This window comes from Triturus cristatus, chromosome 4_1, assembly GCF_964204655.1.
Source record: "Triturus cristatus chromosome 4_1, aTriCri1.1, whole genome shotgun sequence".
In the NCBI taxonomy this organism is placed as follows: Eukaryota; Metazoa; Chordata; class Amphibia; order Caudata; family Salamandridae; genus Triturus; species Triturus cristatus.
In genome coordinates this window covers 10,272,062-10,290,801 of record NC_140585.1, presented here as the reverse complement: position 1 = coordinate 10,290,801, position 18,740 = coordinate 10,272,062, and the positions used below count along the sequence as shown (strand labels likewise).

General features: G+C 55.0%; 1 protein-coding gene across 1 annotated transcript in view; it reads left to right on the top strand.

Annotated features, from left to right (window-relative positions):
- The first annotated feature begins 7,943 nt into the window (after positions 1-7,943).
- LOC146839289 (uncharacterized) overlaps positions 7,944-18,740 on the top strand; it is a 53,071-nt gene continuing 42,274 nt past the window's right edge. The window contains exon 1 of the mRNA XM_085651317.1: positions 7,944-8,185. Within this exon, the coding sequence (XP_085507443.1) occupies positions 8,094-8,185 (92 nt within the window). The 5' untranslated portion in view covers positions 7,944-8,093. The remainder of the gene's footprint in view (positions 8,186-18,740) is intronic.

Below are 18,740 nucleotides of genomic sequence, written 5' to 3'. Positions count from 1 at the left end.
CCACTATTGAAGGCTACCTGCTCTCCATAGGCCAGAATGGGCTGCTGGAATTATTACACACTATAATCCCAGCGGACTCAGAGAGCATGGTAGAAAGTCAAGTTTAGTATGCCTGAACTCAGAATAATAAAATACTTCTTTTAGTAAAGTTTATTTTAATATCCTGCGTTTGTAAATACTACTTTTAGAAAGTTAGTATTTACTTGTCTAGCCATTTCAGTCCACCTCTGCGTTGTGTGTGTGTGCTGCCTAGTTTCAGTGAGGAGCAGGGCTGGGGAATTCCAGGACACAGGCTGGCTGCCAGGTGGTGGGTAGAGAGATTACACCAGGATGGGTGGGAGGAGTACACCTTGACTCTGAATAGACCTGTGCTCTGCCACCACAATGCTGGCTCCGCCCCCTGTGGAGCGGCTGATGTCTCTGCCCTGTGAGCTGAAAGGAAAGAGCAGAGTCACCACTACAAAGTGCTCCAAAACTGGACTGAGCCAGGCACAGGCCCCCTGGCGACAAAGAACAAAAGAAACTCTGTATAGAAGAAGGAGCCCTGCTCCTAAGAAATCAGATCCTGTTTGCGTCAAGAAGAAACTCTGCCTGAAGAGAAGGACCTGGGAAAGCTGCATGGAGGAGTACTGACTCTAAGCCTGAGAGACTGGCCTGTGGTGGGTGCCTTGCTGCTGGAAGGAGAGGAAAAGACTGAAGAAAAGACTTTTATTTCAACTTGTGCTTTAAAAACAATCTCCAAGGGCTTGCTTGTGAACTTGCCCCCTGAACTGCGCCCCAGGAACAGTGGGCGCTACCTTTCCCTGGAAGAAGAGGAAGCTGCTGTGGGTGGTTTTGCTAACGCTGACCCCAGAGAACCTGTGTGCCCCACATATCGCTGAGCAAAGCGACTTCTGGCTGCCCGTGCTGCTATGAGCACCGTGAAGGCCTGCCTACCTGGCCTAAACAAAGCAAACAACTGCCCCCTCGAGCTGGAGCTCGCAACGTAAAGAAGAGACTGCCTGTGCCTAAACGCCGAGCCTCTGCGACCCTGGGCCGTAGAGACCACTGTGAGGACCGACGGCGCACTGATTCATCGATCCTGGCCGATGCCGACAGCGCTGCTGCGCTGAAGAATCACCCCCGAGCTGCCCCTCCTGCTTCCAACCTCCGTGGTGTGCTGTGACGTCTGAAAGCGCCCCACGAAGCATCGCCGTCCACTGAAGAAGCTGGACTGCAACGCGACGCGGGACGCCCTTTGCAAGACTGCTGAGGCCGCCACGAACTCCCTACGAAGAAATAAGGTACTGTGAGCCCAAGTGCCTTTGTACGACGCGTACTTTCCTGTGTACGGTCCGTACTGCGCTGGCGTACTGCTACGCTACTCACGCGGGAAGCGTGAGGCTTTGTGCGGTTCGTACACAGCTCGTACGGCGCTTCCCTGCACCTGTACGGCCCGTACAGCTTTGAAGAGATAGACGCTGCTCACGCGGGAAGCGTGAGGAGTGGCAAAAGGCGTACCGGACTCGTACAACGCGTACCTACGAAGGTATGGCCCGTACGGCTTGAGTCCGGGTACGCGTGCTCACGTGGGAAGCGTGGGGAATCGTACAACGCATCCAAACAGGCGCTACGAAGCGCACAGACCCCCAGAAAGATGCAGATTGCACCAAAAGTGACCATTTTAAGACCTGTGGCCTCCTGCAACGTAATAACAAGTAACTGGAACCTCATTTGAAGTGAATAACTGTATTTTTAAAGCCTGCTTGAAGAAGTCTTTTATATAAAGAGTTTATTTTTACAAAATACAGCCTTGTGTCTCTGTGTGGTGGGTTGGTGGTTGTTGTGGGACGCCTTGAATGCTTAACCTAATGCCCTCTTGAATCTAGCCTGACTGCTCGCGCCACGTTACCTAGAGGGTGAGCAGGGGTTATTTTTTAAGAGGTAATCCTTCGCCCTGACTTAGAGGAAAGGGTTCCTGCTTGTCGCAAGTACATACCTGCGCCAACCAGAGACCCCGGATTCTAACACCCCCGCAGTTGGAGCGGCCCGCAGTGGCGGCCCCGCTCAGGACAGAAGCCGGTTTTGGGGACCGGCACTACTTTCACCCCCACGGAGCCCCCCCAGCTCTGCGAGACTCACTGGCTTGCTCCTGGGGACTCCGCTCCGTTCTTCGGTGGTCTCCTCGCCGGCAGAACTCCGGTCGCACCGCGGGGCTTCCTCTTCGCCCGGTCCCTCTCCTGGGACCGGGACTTCACTGGGGACGGGCGAGGCTCCAGGCAGGGTCTTCCGCGGTGGCGTCTCGCTCCCAGGTGGCTGTCGGCACAAGCGAGCTCCCGCTCCTCGGGGGCTCTCTCTCTCTTTTTCTCAACGGCCTCCTTCGCTCACCGGAGCGCGGGGTGGGCTCCCGTCGACTGCCGGCTTGGCCACGCCCACGTCCTCACCGAGGCTGCCTGGCTTCCTGGCCAAGCCCGGGTTGCGGCGGTGATCTTCCTTCGGTTTTTGGGGCAATGAGGGGTGGGCTCCCTCCAAGGAACAATAAAGCGGGGTAGGCACCCGCTTAGGAAAATAAAAAGAAAACGGCAAGGTCCCTGGCGGGGTGGGCACCCGCTAGGGATATTAATTCCCTAATAAAGCGGGGTAGCCTCCCGCTCGAGCAGCCGAGCAAGGGGGGGGGCCAGGCAGCTTCCCTGCGCTGCCAACACCCCCTGAAGCGCCTTCCTAGAGAAAGGGCAGAGCCCAGCAAGTCCTTGGGCTGGGGGGACCCCAGCAAAGCACTGCCAGGCAGGCCAGCACGCAGGGACCCTCAGGAAGCAGCAGCTGGGTCCTGCGGCGGTTCCTCCTGGCAGGGTGTCCCCCTGAAGTTAGGAACAAGTGAGAACATTTTGTAAGGGGTCACAGCCCCTTTTTATACACATTTTTCTTTTGTGACACAGCACAGGGTTTAGGGCAGAACCAGTTACAACTGGTTCAGTAGCACTTTGTTTTGCTCAGCTCCTCTCCTTCCTTTCACAGGACAGGCCAGGGCCATCAGACGCACCACAGGGGGCGGAGCCAGCATTGTGTGGGGAAAGCCCAGCCCTATTCAGGTCCCAGGTGTACTCCTCCCACCCATCTGGCTGCTGACCTCCCCATTCACCACTGGGTGACTCATCCTGACTCTGAGGATTCCCTAGCCCGTCACATGACCTCAGCCAGCCAATCGTCAGACAAGGCACTCATCTCACACTGCACACAGAAATGCCAAATTCTAGAAGTGGCACTTCCACACTAGGTACATTGACGCTGCACACATCATCGCGCAGTATTTCATCACACGAGTCCGCACATACCAAACTCGCACCTGCACTCCCCACGCATCAGGAACTACCAGGGACACATACATTCCCCCATGCATTCCTATGGGAGGGCAGGCCAACCTTACTACACGCACAAACTTTACCCTGGGACACAGTGGTAAAGTGCGCAGAAGCCAAAAATCACTAACACCAGGTCACAATAAAAAGCAAAAGGTTTTAGGGGTGAACCTGCCAGAAGGGCCAAGTCCAACAGGTGTCCACAGTCCTGTCTGGTGTTTGGTACAAGGTGTCCACAGTCCTGTCTGGTGTTCAGCGTGTTTGGTGCAGGGTGTCCACAGTCCTGTCTGGTGTTCAGCGTGTTTGGTGCAGGGTGTCCACTGTCCTGTCTGGTGTTCAGCGTGTTTGGTGCAGGGTGTCCACAGTCCTGTCTGGTGTTCAGCGTGTTTGGTGCAGGGTGTCCACAGTCCTGTCTGGTGTTCACCGTGTTTGGTGCAGGGTGTCCACAGTCCTGTCTGGTGTTTAGAGTGTTTGGTGCAGGGTGCCCACAGTCCTGTCTGGTGTTCAGTGTGTTTGGTGCAGGGTGTCCACAGTCCTGCTGGTGTTCAGCGTGTTTGGTGCAGGGTGTCCACAGTCCTGTCTGTTGTTCACCGTGTTTGGTGCAGGGTGTCCACAGTCCTGCTGGTGTTCAGCGTGTTTGGTGAAGGGTGTCCACAGTCCTGTCTGGTGTTCAGCGTATTTGGTGCAGGGTGTCCACAGTCCTGTCTGGTGTTCAGCGTGTTTGGTGCAGCGTGTCCATGTTTGGTGCAGGGTGTCCACAGTCCTGTCTGGTGTTCAGCGTGTTTGGTGCAGGGTGTCCACAGTCCTGTCTGGTGTTCAGTGTGTTTGGTGCAGGGTGTCCATGTTTGGTGCAGGGTGTCCACAGTCCTGTCTGGTGTTCAGCGTGTTTGGTGCAGGGTGTCCACAGTCCTGTCTGGTGTTCAGTGTGTTTGGTGCAGGGTGTCGAGCTTCGCTGCTCGTCCCTCGCTGGCAGCAGGGCGCGTTTCCTCAGTCCTGTCTGGTGTTCAGCATCTTTGGTGCAGGGTGTCCACAGTCCTGTCTGGTGTTCAGCATGTTTGGTGCAGGGTGTCCACAGTCCTGTCTGGTGTTCAGCGTGTTTGGTGCAGGGTGTCCACAGTCCTGTCTGGTGTTCAGCATGTTTGGTGCAGGGTGTCCACAGTCCTGTCTGGTGTTCAGTGTGTTTGGTGCAGGGTGTCGAGCTTCCGCTGCTCGTCCCTCGCTGGCAGCAGGGCGCGTTTCCTCAGTCCTGTCTGGTGTTCAGCATGTTTGGTGCAGGGTGTCCACAGTCCTGTCTGGTGTTCAGCGTGTTTGGTGCAGGGTGTCCACAGTCCTGTCTGGTGTTAAGCATGTTTGGTGCAGGGTGTCCACAGTCCTGTCTGGTGTTCAGTGTGTTTGGTGCAGGGTGTCCACAGTCCTGTCTGGTGTTCAGCGTGTTTGGTGCATGGTGTCCACAGTCCTGCTGGTGTTCAGAGTGTTTGGTGCAGGGTGTCCACAGTCCTGTCTGGTGTTCAGCGTGTTTGGTGCAGGGTGTCCACAGTCCTGTCTGGTGTTCAGAGTGTTTGGTGCAGGGTGTCCACAGTCCTGCTGGTGTTCAGCGTGTTTGGTGCAGGGTGTCCACAGTCCTGTCTGGTGTTCAGCGCGTTTGGTGCAGGGTGTCCACAGTCCTGTCTGGTGTTCAGCGTGTTTGGTGCAGGGTGTCCACAGTCCTGTCTGGTGTTTGGTGCAGGGTGTCCACAGTCCTGTCTGGTGTTCACCGTGTTTGGTGCAGGGTGTCCACAGTCCTGCTGGTGTTCAGCGTGTTTGGTGCAGGGTGTCCATGTTTGGTGCCGGGTGTCCACAGTCCTGTCTGGTGTTCAGCGTGTTTGGTGCAGGGTGTTGAGCTTCCGCTGCTCGTCCCTCGCTGGCAGCAGGGCGCGTTTCCTCAGTCCTGTCTGGTGTTCAGCATGTTTGGTGCAGGGTGTCCACAGTCCTGCTGGTGTTCAGCGTGTTTGGTGCAGGGTGTGCACAGTCCTGCTGGTGTTCAGTGTGTTTGGTGCAGGGTGTCCACAGTCCTGTCTGGTGTTCAGCGTGTTTGGTGCAGGGTGTCCACAGTCCTGTCTGGTGTTCAGCGTGTTTGGTGCAGGGTGTCCACAGTCCTGTCTGGTGCTCAGAGTGTTTGAACACCAGCAGGACTGTGGACACCCTGCACCAGAGTGTTTGGTGCAGGGTGTCCACAGTCCTGTCTGGTGTTCAGCGTGTTTGGTGCAGGGTGTCCACAGTCCTGTCTGGTGTTCAGAGTGTTTGGTGCAGGGTATCCACAGTCCTGTCTGGTGTTCAGCGTGTTTGGTGCAGGGTGTCCACAGTCTTGTCTGGTGTTCAGCGTGTTTGGTGCAGGGTGTCCACAGACCTGTCTGGTGTTCACCGTGTTTGGTGCAGGGTGTTCACAGTCCTGCTGGTGTTCAGCGTGTTTGGTGCAGGGTGTCCACAGTCCTGCTGGTGTTCAGCGTGTTTGGTTCAGGGTGTCCACAGTCCTGTCTGGTGTTCAGCGTGTTTGGTGCAGGGTGTCCACAGTCCTGTCTGGTGTTCAGCGTGTTTGGTGCAGGGTGTCCACAGTCCTGTATGGTGTTCAGCGGGTTTGGTGCAGGGTGTCCACATTCCTGTCTGGTGTTCAGCGTGTTAGGTGCAGGGTGTCCACAGTCCTGTCTGGTGTTCAGCTTGTTTGGTGCAGGGTGTCCACAGTCCTGTCTGGTGTTCAGCTTGTTTGGTGCAGGGTGTCCACAGTCCTGTCTGGTGTTCAGCTTGTTTGGTGCAGGGTGTCCACAGTCCTGTCTGGTGTTCAGCTTGTTTGGTGCAGGGTGTCCACAGTCCTGTCTGGTGTTCAGCTTGTTTGGTGCAGGGTGTCCACAGTCCTGTCTGGTGTTCAGCTTGTTTGGTGCAGGGTGTCCACAGTCCTGTCTGGTGTTCAGCGTGTTTGGTGCAGGGTGTCCACAGACCTGTCTGGTGTTCAGCGTGTTTGGTGCAGGGTGTCCACAGACCTGTCTGGTGTTCAGCGTGTTTGGTGCAGGGTGTCCACAGACCTGTCTGGTGTTCAGCGTGTTTGGTGCAGGGTGTCCACAGTCCTGTCTGGTGTTCAGCGTGTTTGGTGCAGGGTGTCCACAGTCCTGTCTGGTGTTCAGCGTGTTTGGTGCAGGGTGTCCACAGACCTGTCTGGTGTTCAGCGTGTTTGGTGCAGGGTGTCCACAGTCCTGCTGGTGTTCAGCGTGTTTGGTGCAGGGTGTCCACAGTCCTGTCTGGTGTTCAGCGTGTTTGGTGCAGGGTGTCCACAGTCCTGTCTGGTGCAGGGTGTCCACAGTCCTGTCTGGTGTTCAGAGTGTTTGGTGCAGGGTGTCCACAGTCCTGTCTGGTGTTCAGTGTGTTTGGTGCAGGGTGTCCACAGTCCTGTCTGGTGCAGGGTGTCCACAGTCCTGCTGGTGTTCAGCGTGTTTGGTGCAGGGTGTCCACAGTCCTGTCTGGTGTTCAGCGTGTTTGGTGCAGGGTGTTGCGCTTCTGCTGCTCGTCCCTCGCTGGCAGCAGGCCGCGTTTCCTCCGTTGTGGTAGTGAGGAGCTGCCCTGGTTTCCAGCCTTGTGGGTTACACGTAGGCACAAGATGGGGGAGACGTTGGGTAGCGCGCCCGTGGGCACACAAAGGTGGTGGCTTGTGCATACAGGCGGCAGCTGGTGGGGACACACACATGCCTTCTGTTCCTTTCAAGTACCACTTGCCATAGTGCCATACCACATACCATAGTGCTGCCCTAACAGTCCCATATAACGCCTTTGTTTCCAAAATGTGAGGGACAGTACAGCAGCGAAAAACTGGATTAAAAGGATAACGCCAGCTGCGTGGCTATTGCAAATTTGTTGCATGTGTTACGAAGCCATTTCTACGGCATAACACTTTAGCACCTTTGGGTAATGTTCGCGCTATATAAAAATGTATTAAAAAAAATAGCATCTCTGTGGAAGGGTTCTATATGCAAGGCAGCGGACTGTTTTCACTGCATACCCTGGTATTGTGCACTATTGCCATACTCCTGCTTAGGGTCTGCTCTTCTCTCTGCATAGAGGGTCTGTAGGGTGCCCTGCCCGGTGCTGCACTGTGCTCGCAGCCTTCACTGCTGCCTGTGCTGCTCCTTTCTTGGCAGTCAGTGCTGCCCTGCCCCCTCCTGCACTCTGCATAAGACCTCCAGTGTCCGCGGTCTGTCCGACGGCGCATGCGCTGCTCTGCTTCTCCTATCTCTGCTCCAGCTCATTCTGCCACTAAACACAAACCACTCAAAACAAGAATCTCCACTCAGCCCACTTCACAGCACAAACACGACCATGCTGAGGGATCGCGGTGCCGTTCTTCCCGTCCACGAGATCAATGGAAGTGCTCCCGCAACCCTTCAAACTCTCTGTGTGTAAGCTGGAAGAGAATGCCCCGGTGACCCGGACACGATCACCCTCACAGGAAGAGAGCAGCTCAGCAGCTTCCGTTGCTGGTGCTGACTCTGCCCCTAGTGACCCGGACACGATCACCCTCAAAGGAAGAAAGGAGCTCAGCAGCTTCCGCTGCTAGTGCTGACTCTGCCCCCAGTGACCCGGACACGATCACCCTCACCGGAAGAGAGGAGCTCTGACTCTGCCCCTGGTGACCCGAACACGATCCCCCTCAAAGGAAGAGAGCAGCTCAGCAGCTTCCGCTGCTACTGCTGACCCTGCCGCAAACGACCCGATACTGTTCACATTACAGGCCTGATGAGAAGATCGGCAGCACGTGCTGACCCGGAAGTGAAACTGTTCAGTTTCTTACAGAAAAGGGAGAAGGGAGCTTCGAAGGAGGAGAGAGGGTGAGACTGAGGAGGAGAGAGGAGGGGGAGAGAGGAGGGGGAGGGGCGAGGGGCAAGGGGCAAGGGGCAGAGGAGGGGGGGGGGCGAGGGGCAAGAGGCAGAGGAGGGGAGGAGGAGGGGAGAGGGGCCGGGGCAGAAGAGGGGGCAGGTAAAGGGCAGAGGAGGGGAAATGGGGTGGCGAGGGGCAGAGGACGGGGGAGGAGGAGACCAGGGGACCGGAGCAAAGAGGGGAGGAGCCGACGCAGAGGAGAGGGGGGAGGTGAGAGGGTGAGACTTGGGAAGGGCAGAAGAGGGGGGCGAGGGGCAGATGAGGGGGGGGCGAGGGGCAGATGAGGGGGGGGCGAGGGGCAGAGGAGAGGGGAGGAGGGGGGTGAGGGGCAGAGGAGAGGGGAGGAGGGGGGTGAGGGGCCGAGGAGGGGGCGAGGGGCGGAGGAGGCCTGGGGCAGAGGAGGCCTGGGGCAGAGGAGGTGGAGGAGGGCTGGGGCAGAGGAGGGGGGAGGGGCCGGTGTAGAGGAGGGGAGAGGGGCTGGAGCAGAGGAGGGGGGAAGGTTAGAGGGTGAGACTTGGAGGGGCGAGGGGCAGATGAGGGGGGGCGAGGGGCAGAGGAGGGGGGGCGAGGGGAAGAGGGGCAGAGGAAGGGGAGGAGGGCTGGGGTAGAAGACTGGGGAGGAGGGCCAGGGACAGAGGAGGGAGGAGGGCCTGGGGCAGAGGAGAGAGGGTGAGACTTAGGTGGGCCTGGGCAGAGGTGGGGGAAAGAGGAGGCGGAGGGGCTGGGGCAGAAGAGGGGGGAGGAGCTAGGGCAGAAGGAGGGAAGGGGCCAGGGCAAAGGAGAGGGGGAGCGGAGAGGGTGAGACTTATATGGGCCCGGGCAGAGGTGGGGGGAAGAGGAGGGAGAAGGGGCCCAGGGGGGAGGAGGGGCCGCAGCAGAGGGGGAGGAGGGGTGGGGGTGAAGAGGGGGGAGGAGGGGCTGGGGCAGAAGAGGGGGGAGGAGGGGCCCGGAGCCGAGGGGGGAAGAGGGGCCTGGAGCCGAGGGGGGAAGAGGGGCCTGGGGGGAGGAGGGGCCGGAGCAGAGGGGGGAGGAGGGCCCGGGTCCGAGGGGGGAAGAGAGGTCCGGGTCCGAGGGGGGAAGAATGGCCCGGGTCCGAGGGGGGAAGAGGGCCCGGGCAGAGGGGGGTGGAGGGGCCCGGGCAGAGGGGGGTGGAGGGGCCCGGGCAGAGGTCCCAGGCAGAGCAATGAGGAGGGCCCAGGGCAGAGATTGGGGGGGGGAAGGTGGGGCCCGAGGCAGAGGAAGGAGGAGGGGGGAGGGTCTAGTTGGTGCGATATAAAACAAAAAACAGTGGGTGCGGAGAGTTCAGCCCCAAATCGGGGGGCAGCACCAGGTCTTCTGCAGTCCTTGTTTGCAGCAGTGGTAACACTGCATGGTGCAGCACATGAGCTCATACAGATGTAAAGTGCATATGGCTTGGGGTCAGATGCACGGGTCAGCACATTATGTTCACACAGTCGTATGACCCACAGCAGGGTAAGTTAGGCGTTAGATGTAGTGTGCATGCCATGAGCCTCTCCCACTCATCGTGCAGTTCATGTAGTGCCAGCTCTCATACTATCCCTCTTTGAAGGGGTATTTACTGAGGGGTTATCGGCCCTTGGAGTATCTTGGGGGGTCAAAGGCTCTCTGTCTCCCTCCTGCTGCCCCTCCCTCAGTTCATTTAGGGGTGTCTCACCCAAGGCTCACTGGCAGAGGCAGAACATGCATCAGGGGGGCCACAGGTCTTACCCAGACCAGCCCTGTGAACCGGTGGGTCGACTAGCACTCTACAGTTTTACCACACCAGGCGAGGACTAGCCAGCTCATTACTCCAGGCACTTCCCTTCTGCCGTCTCAGTCTTGTCTGCTCTGGACATAGCTCATCAGCCTCACCCGCGTCTATCTCCGCTGCTCCAGGATGTGGCTTGGAGAATCCATCATGGTCCCAGGAGGTTCCCCCACCTCTGTCAGCAGAAGGCCTGCGCTACCATTATAACGTTCGGAGCTGGCATGCTAGTCTTTCGGTTCCCCCGGGTGCTCCTCTTTCGGTTTCCCCCGGGTGCTTCCCTTTCGGTTTCCCCCGGGTGCTTCCCTTTCGGTTTCCCCCGGGTGCTTCCCTTTCGGTTTCCCCCGGGTGCTTCCCTTTCGGTTTCCCCCGGGTGCTTCCCTTTCGGTTTCCCCCGGGTGCTTCCCTTTCGGTTTCCCCCGGGTGCTTCCCTTTCGGTTTCCCCCGGGTGCTTCCCTTTCGGTTTCCCCCGGGTGCTTCCCTTTCGGTTTCCCCCGGGTGCTTCCCTTTCGGTTTCCCCTGGGTGCTTCTCTTTCGGTTTCCTCTTGGTGCTTCTCTTTCGGTTTCCCCTTGGTGCTTCTCTTTCCGTTTCCCCTTGGTGCTTCTCTTTTGGTTCCCCCGGGTGCTTCTCTTTCTGTTCCCCAGGGTGCTCCGACCCACACACAGCAGTTAGTCTTTTAAAACTTCTCTCTTGCCGATGTGCTATGGGTCAGCAAGAGGCAGGATCATAGAGGACTTGTGGGTGAGAGACTGAGCCTTGCCACTGTCCGCAGATGTCTGATGCCATGGGTTAACTATCCTGCAGTCCTGGTTGGACGGACCCCAACCCCACACTATGCTTCAATCCTTAAGCTTTGTTCAGTACCATGGACGTGGCTCCAAGGATCTGGACCCCAGGCTGCCCAGGACTGCCAAGTGTTTGGCAATTCTGGGGGTGCTTACACCATCCCCCTCGTTAATATTGGTCCAGATTTTACTAGGTTTCACTGCACTTTCTGGTTCTGCTAATTGAAATATTCTCAGTAAATCATCACCGTTTCATCTTTTCTCTCATGCAGGATCGTTCACTCTTTAACCTTGCGCACACGCACCCTCTGCATCCGCTTTGTTTGGGGCAGAAATGAAATGGGCAATCTGCACCATTTTGGTCTTGATTAAATTAATTACTGTCCTTACTCCGAGCCCAAGAGAGCGGCAGACAGAGCCCTATTGTGAGTGGAGGACTCTTGTCTTTTTGTGCCAACTCACTTGGTTGTGTGATGCTTAATAATTGTGAGTCTACATGACGCACCCACGGACCCTTCAGCTGCCACGCCTGCAAGTTCACCTGCATCCAGACCTGCCTCGCCAAGCCGAAGCCGAACACCAGCAGCAACCACCTCAAGTGCATCCTGCTCAACACCCGCTCCGTCCACAGACACGCCATCGAACTCTGGAACCTCCTCGACACCACAGCCCCTGACGTGGCCTTCCTCACGGAGACCTGGATGAACGCCTCTTCAGCGCCCGACATCGCCATCGCCATCCCAGAGGGATACAAGATCACCCGAAGGGACCGCACTGCCAACCAGATGGGAGGAGGCATCGCCATCATCCACAGGAACACCATCCGTATCACGACCAACACCGACAACACCCTTACCACCGCCGAACACCTGCATTTCCAGATCCACACAGACCCGAAGACCACCCTCAGAGGCACCCTGATCTACCGACCTCCAGGACCACGCACTCAATTCAGCGAGGACATCGCCGACTTTGTCAGCCCGCAGGCCCTCCCCTCCGCTGACTACATCCTCCTGGGGGACCTCAACTTCCACCTGGAGAACAACAACGACCGCAACACCAGCACCCTGCTCGACAACCTCGCCAATCTTGGACTCAAGCAGCTGGTGTCCACCCCCACCCACCTCGCCGGACACACACTCGACGCAGTCTTCTCATCCAGCACAGACATCGCCTTCAGCCACGCCACAGAGCTTCAATGGACGGACCACAGCTGTGTCCACTTCACCTTCAGAAGAACGACGACCCACCACCACCAGCAACAGGTTGCCCGCAGAAGCTGGAACAAGATCACAGCCGACCAGCTCGCCACCTCCCTGAGCCAGCACCCTCCTGCCAGCTCAGCGAACCCCTGCCAGGCCGCCGACAACCTCACGAAGTGGATCAGCAACTGCGCGGACGAACTCGCCCCGCTGAGGACCCCGCCCAGCAGACCCGGCAGTAAGAAAGCCCCATGGTTCACCGACGAACTCAAGAGCTCCAAGAAGAACTGCCGAGCCCTCGAGAAAGTCTGGAGAAGGGAACCAACACCGGACAACATGACCACCTTCAAGCTGGCCACCCGGAAGCACCACCAGCTGATCCGCGCCGCCAAGAAAACCGCATTCAAGGACCGGCTAGACAACAACGCACACAACTGCAAGGAACTCTTCAACATCGTGAAAGAGCTATCCAACCCCAGCGCAGGAAACAACGACATCACCCCATCGCAAGACCTCTGCAACTCCCTCGCCTCATACTTCCACAACAAGATCGCAGACATACACAACAGCTTCAGCACCCAACCAACGCACACCACGACCGAACCACCGCCCCCCACCACCACCCTCTGCACCTGGACTCCGATCAGCACCGAAGACACCATCCGCATGATTAACTCCGTCCACTCCGGATCTCCGACCGACCCTTGCCCTCACCACGTCTTCAGCAAGGCCGACGCTGTCATCGCACCCCACCTGCGGGACATTATCAACACCTCCTTCGACACCGCCACCTTCCCTGAGAGCTGGAAGCACGCCGAACTCAGCGCTCTACTCAAGAAACCTACAGCGGACCCCACCGAACTCAAGAACTACCGCCCCATCTCGCTCCTCCCGTTTCCAGCCAAAGTCATCGAGAAGACCGTCAACAAGCAGCTGGCCGCCTTCCTTGAGACGAATGGATCCCTCGACCCCCTCACAGTCTGGCTTCCGAGCCAACCACAGCACCGAGACCGCCCTCATCGCTGCCACCGACGACATCCGAGCCCTGATGGACAACGGAGACACAGCGGCCCTCATCCTCCTAGACCTCTCCGCGGCATTCGACACTGTCTGCCACCGCACCCTAGTACAGCGCCTTAGCTACGTCGGAATCCAGGAGAAGGCACTGGAATGGATCATCTCCTTCCTCGACGGAAGAACACAGAGAGTCCGCCTACCACCGTACAAGTCAAAAGCCTCCGAAGTCATCTGCGGCGTCCCTCAAGGTTCCTCCCTGAGCCCCACCCTCTTCAACGTCTACATGAGCCCCCTCGCGGCCATCGCACGCAAACACAACCTCAACATAATCTCCTACGCCGACGACACCCAGCTGATCCTCTCCCTGACCAACGACCCCGCCGCCGCCAGAGCCAATCTGCACGAAGGGATGAAAGATGTAGCCGAGTGGACTGCGACCATCCGCCTGAAGCTGAACTCAGACAAGACGGAGGTCCTCATCCTGGGCTCCTCGCCCTCCGCCTGGGACGACTCCTGGTGGCCTCCCGCCCTGGGCTCCGCACCCAAACCAACAGACCACGCGCGCAACCTGGGCTTCATCATGGACTCCTCCCTCTCCATGACCAGGCAAGTCAACGCCGTATCCTCGGCGTGCTTCAACCTCCTACGCATGCTACGGAAGATCTTCTGGTGGATCCCCACCGAGACCAGGAAGACCGTCACCCTGGCCCTCGTCACCAGTCGACTGGACTACGGCAACGCCCTCTACGCCGGTACCACCGCCAAGCTCCAGAAGAGACTCCAGCGGATCCAGAACGCCTCAGCCAGACTCATCCTCGACATCCCACGAACCAGCCACATCTCCGGAAATCTAAGAGACCTGCATTGGCTCCCCGTCAACAAAAGGATCACCTTCCGCCTCCTCACCCACGCACACAAAGCCCTACACGACCAAGGCCCGATCTACCTCAACAACCGAATCAACTTCTACGCTCCCAAACGCCACCTCCGATCAGCCAACCACGCCCTCGCCGCCGTCCCCCGCATCCGAAGAGCAACAACAGGAGGAAGGTCCTTCTCCTACCTGGCCGCCAAGACCTGGAACTCCCGACCGACCGACCTGCGCCGGACCCAAGACCACCTCTCCTTCAGGAAGAAGCTGAAGACCTGGCTGTTCGAGCAGTAACGGCACCCCCCTCCCCCCAGCGCCTTGAGACCCTACGGGTGAGTAGTGCGCTCTATAAATGTCATTGATTGATTGATTGACTGTTTTATATTCAGTTAGCCATAGCTCATTAACAGCACATCGCATTATGATATTTTTGCACCCATACTAACAGTGCTTAAACCCAAACTACATGTCCCTGAATGCTATGTATGCTTGCTAAAAGTTAGGACTTGAGGTGTACTGTGCAATGTGATCACTTTGTGACCTTGTTATAGAACATCAAAGATTCAGTCTGGTCTCAGTGTGTGGTTGTAAACTCCTTTATATTGGGAATGGGTCCATTTGGGGTTCTTACTCATTTTCATAAATACATGCTTGTTTTTTTATTTTTTATTTGGGGGAGATTATCATTCTAATGGATTAACAAATGTGCTAGAAGGAAACAAAAGCGTATTTGTGCAGAAACATATTTGTTTCATCTTTTTTAATACATTCCTAAGCGCTTTTGCCCACAGTGCTATGCATTGAACTCTTTGATATCCAAACTTTGTTCCCTAAAGTATTTTGAGTGTTTTATTAAAGCAGATTTAAAAGCCCAGCTAATTACCCACTAGGGTATCCAGGCCCTGGTAGCCATGCTGCTCGGGTGAATCAGTTGAACAACCAGGTCTTGAGTCCCTCCCTGAATGGAGGTTGAGGCCGGGGGTGGAGGCTATTCCAGGACTTCGCTGCAAGGTAGGAGAAGGAGCGTCCTCTACGGTTGCTTCGGCGGATGCGGAGCGGTGTGAGACTGGAAGGTGGAGCGCAGAAGTCTGAAGGGTTGGTGGAACCTTAGTTGGTGGTTGATGTTTGCTGGTCCTTGGTTTTGAAGGGCTTTGTAGTTGCGGGTCAGCGTCCTGAATTGACACCTTTTGTGGACGGGAAGCCAGTGGAGTTTCTTGAGGTGTGGGGTAATGTGGGTATGTCTGGGGAGGTCGAGGCTGAGCTTGGCCGCGGAGTTCTGTATGGTCTGCAGTCTCTTCAGGGTGTGTGTGGAAATTCCTGCATAGGGTGTTGCCGTAGTCCAGGCGACTAGTAACGAGGGTTTGAGTAATAGTGCGTCTGGTGCTGATTGGGAGATGTTTGAAGATCTTTCAGAGCATGCAAAGAGTGAAGTAGCAGGCGGAGGAGAATGTGTTGATGTGTTTTTTTGGGTGAGTTTGTCCAGGGGGATGTCAAGGTTCCAGGCATGGTCTGTAGGAGTGGGTGAGGGCCCTTGTTCAGCAAACCACCAAGAGTCGTTCCACAAGTGGGTGTTGTTCCCGAAGATCAGTTCTTCTGTTTTTTCTGTGAGTTTGAGGCAGTTGTTTTGCATTCAGTTGGCGACGCTTGTTCAAACTAGCAAATGAAACTATAACTTGCAGTTCATTGAGATTTTAAGGGTTTGTAGAACCCCAGGCAACACATATTTGGGGTCCCTATTTGGAATACATTGGAATTTATTAACACTTTTAGGCCCAATTGAAGTCACTGTGATGCCAATAAAGGATTGAATCATGGTAAACCTTCAGAACCTGGGGCCGGCAAAAGCATCTAAAAGTCCAGCCTGGCTATAGTCCACCAGCCAAGTACTATCAAAAGAAGCTTGCACAAACATTGATAAAGATATTTCTTTTTGAGTTTGGGTCTAGATCTTTTACTTGCAAAAACATTTTATGTGGATATCCGGCCAGCTTGTTATTCCCATTGCAGGGAAACCTGCTACGTTTAGTGGACTAGTGCATAATATTACAATATAAAGACATATGCATAGAACACTTGAAACTGTAGCTTTAGTTGCTGAAAATGTGTTACCGTAAAAATAGCTCTTTCACCTTTGGCATTCCTGCTGCAGCAACGAAAAATCAAAGCTCTGCTCTGAGGATTTTCACAGTCCCATCTAATAACTCCCCTTTATTTCTCATCCCCTGCCTTGTCCATCTCATCTTATATATATGTGTCAACCTCTCCAGCTAGACAGTTACCTGTGACCCTACTGAGTAAGATAATAGGACCGGCCACGATACAGGAGATGCACTGAGAACAGTAGAGCGAGAGACATGAAGTAGAGGTGGAAGGGAGAGACCAAAATGATGTAGAAATATATGTGAGGTGGAGAGGAAAAAATATAGAAAAATGTGAGGTTGCCGGATGGAAAGATGAAGAGTGGTAGATAGAGGAAGATGTGAAAGAGACGTAGAGAAATAGGTAGCGTTTAGAGTGAGGACAGGAGAAGGTAATGTAGAGAGGCAGAAGAGAACAGTTTTCCCACGGGGCAGGTGAAGAGAGAGGTGATGTAGATAAAAGATGAATTAGAGAGAGGTAAAAGCAGCAAGAAGTGGACGACGCACGATAGAGAGAGCAAAATGAGAAGAGGTAGAGCAGAACATTTCAGGTAACGAGAGTACAGAGGGGTGAAGTGTAGAAAGAGGAATCCGCTGTAGAGCGAAACGAGGAATTTGAAAACATATATGAACTAGAGAAAGAGAGGTGATGTTAATATGGAGATATCGAGTTGTGGGAAAATTAAAGAGGAAGAGACAGGCAGAGCGTTCCGTACAGATAAAGTTTGAGAGAGATAGTTGAGACGGAGGGGGTGAGGTGAAATGGAGAAGGAGGTCCAGAGAATGATGTGTGTTTGAGTGAAAGAGCGAGTGAGGGAGAGAAAAAGAGAGAATAGTTAATGGTTGAAGTAGAGCAATAGAGGTAGCGAGAAAGTAGTAAGATATTTAGAGATGTGAAGGAAAGGGAACAGACGTAGTGGGTGAGAAAGGGAAGTGGAGAGAATAGGCAGTAAACTAATAAGCAGTTAAATCTAAAATGTATTCAGTGATTGAGGGATTGGTGGGACAGAGAGAAGTGAGGCAGAGAGAAATGAGCTAGAAAGGAGTGGAGAATGGTGAGGCACAGAAATGGATGAGAGAGAAGATGAGAGAGGTTAGGTAAAATGACGTGAAGAGAGGATGGAGGTGAGGTAAAGCTAGAGATGAGTTTGTCTGAGAAGTGAAATGGAAGGAGGAGAGATACAGGGATGTAATCGAGAAACAAAACAAGTGTGGTACAGAAATAGGGATGAGGTTGAGGGAGTTGAGTAAGAGAGCAGGGTTAAGAGTGATAGATAAAGATGTAGGTACAGAGACTGAAAGAGAGGCAAGAGCATGAGAGAGGTATAGAAAGATGGAGCAGAGTGAGGTATATTGGATGAGAGGTGAGGTAGATGAAGCTGAGGTATAGGGATCAGAGATAAAAGAGAGGGTGGAGGTACATAGAGAAGTAGAGATAGGTTAAGCGGGACAGTGAGGTGAAGTACGGAGAGAGGGATGAAACACACTCATTTCACTGTAATTGCCACCAGCTGACGGAGAGTGTGAGGGTTAAGACTAGGCAGATCAAACATGCACAAGAGAATGTGAGGGTTAAGGCTGGGCAGAACACGCAAGCCCAAGAGAATGTGAGGGTTGAGGTTGGGCAGACCACGCATGCACAAGAGAATGTGACGGTTAGAACTAGACAGATGAAGCATGAACAGGAAAATGTGAGGGTTGAGGCTGGGCAGACCAAGCATGCACAAGAGACTGTGAGGGTTAAGTCTGGGCAGACCAAGCATGCACAAGAAAATGTGGAGGTTGATGCTTGGCAGACCACGCATGCACAAGAGAATGTGAGGGTTGAGGATGAGCAGACCCCGCATGCACAGGAGAATGTGAGGGTTGAGGCAGAGTAGACCACGCATGCAAAAGAGAATGTAAGGTTTAAGGCTGGGCATACCAAGCATGCACAAGAGAATGTGAGGGTTAAGTCTGGGCAGACTGAGCATGGACAAGAGAATGTGAGGGTTGAGGCTGGGAAGACCACACATGGACAAGAGAATGTGAGGGATGAGGTGGGCGGACAAAACATCCACAAGAGAATGTGAGGGTTGAGGCTGGGCAGACCATGCATTCACAAGAGAATGTGAGGGATGAGGTGGGCGGACCACACATGCACAAGTGAATGTGAGGGTTGAGGCTGGGCATACCAAGCGTGCACAAGAGAATTTGAGGGTTGAGACTGGGCAGACCAAGTGTGCACAAGAGAATGTGAGGGTTGAGGCTGGGCATACCCAGCGTGCACAAGAGAATTTGAGGGTTGAGACTGGGCAGACCAAGTGTGCACAAGAGAATGTGAGGGTTGAGGCTGGGCAGACCACACATGCACAGTCAGGAGCAGATATATTATTTTTAGTGCAACTCAGTGCAGCAGTTAGGTGCAGCGCTGTGATGTGCGAGGGGGAGAAAGCAGGGCAGAGGAGTGTGCTGTCTAGCATAGGATTAGTACTGGAAACACACTTGCAGTACAAAATCCTATACATAGAGTAATCCTTCTACACTCCACAGGTTGTGTTTGTGCTGTGAAGTGCAGGGCAGGTTGTGTTTGTGCTGTGAAGTGCTGCACAGGTTGTGTTTGTGCTGTGAAGTGCAGCGCACATGCAATGTGTGGAGTGTTTGAAGAAGTGACAACCTTTCTCCGTGTTATCACCTACTTCAATGGCTTTTTAACATAACATTCACAGACCCTCAGTACTCTCACAA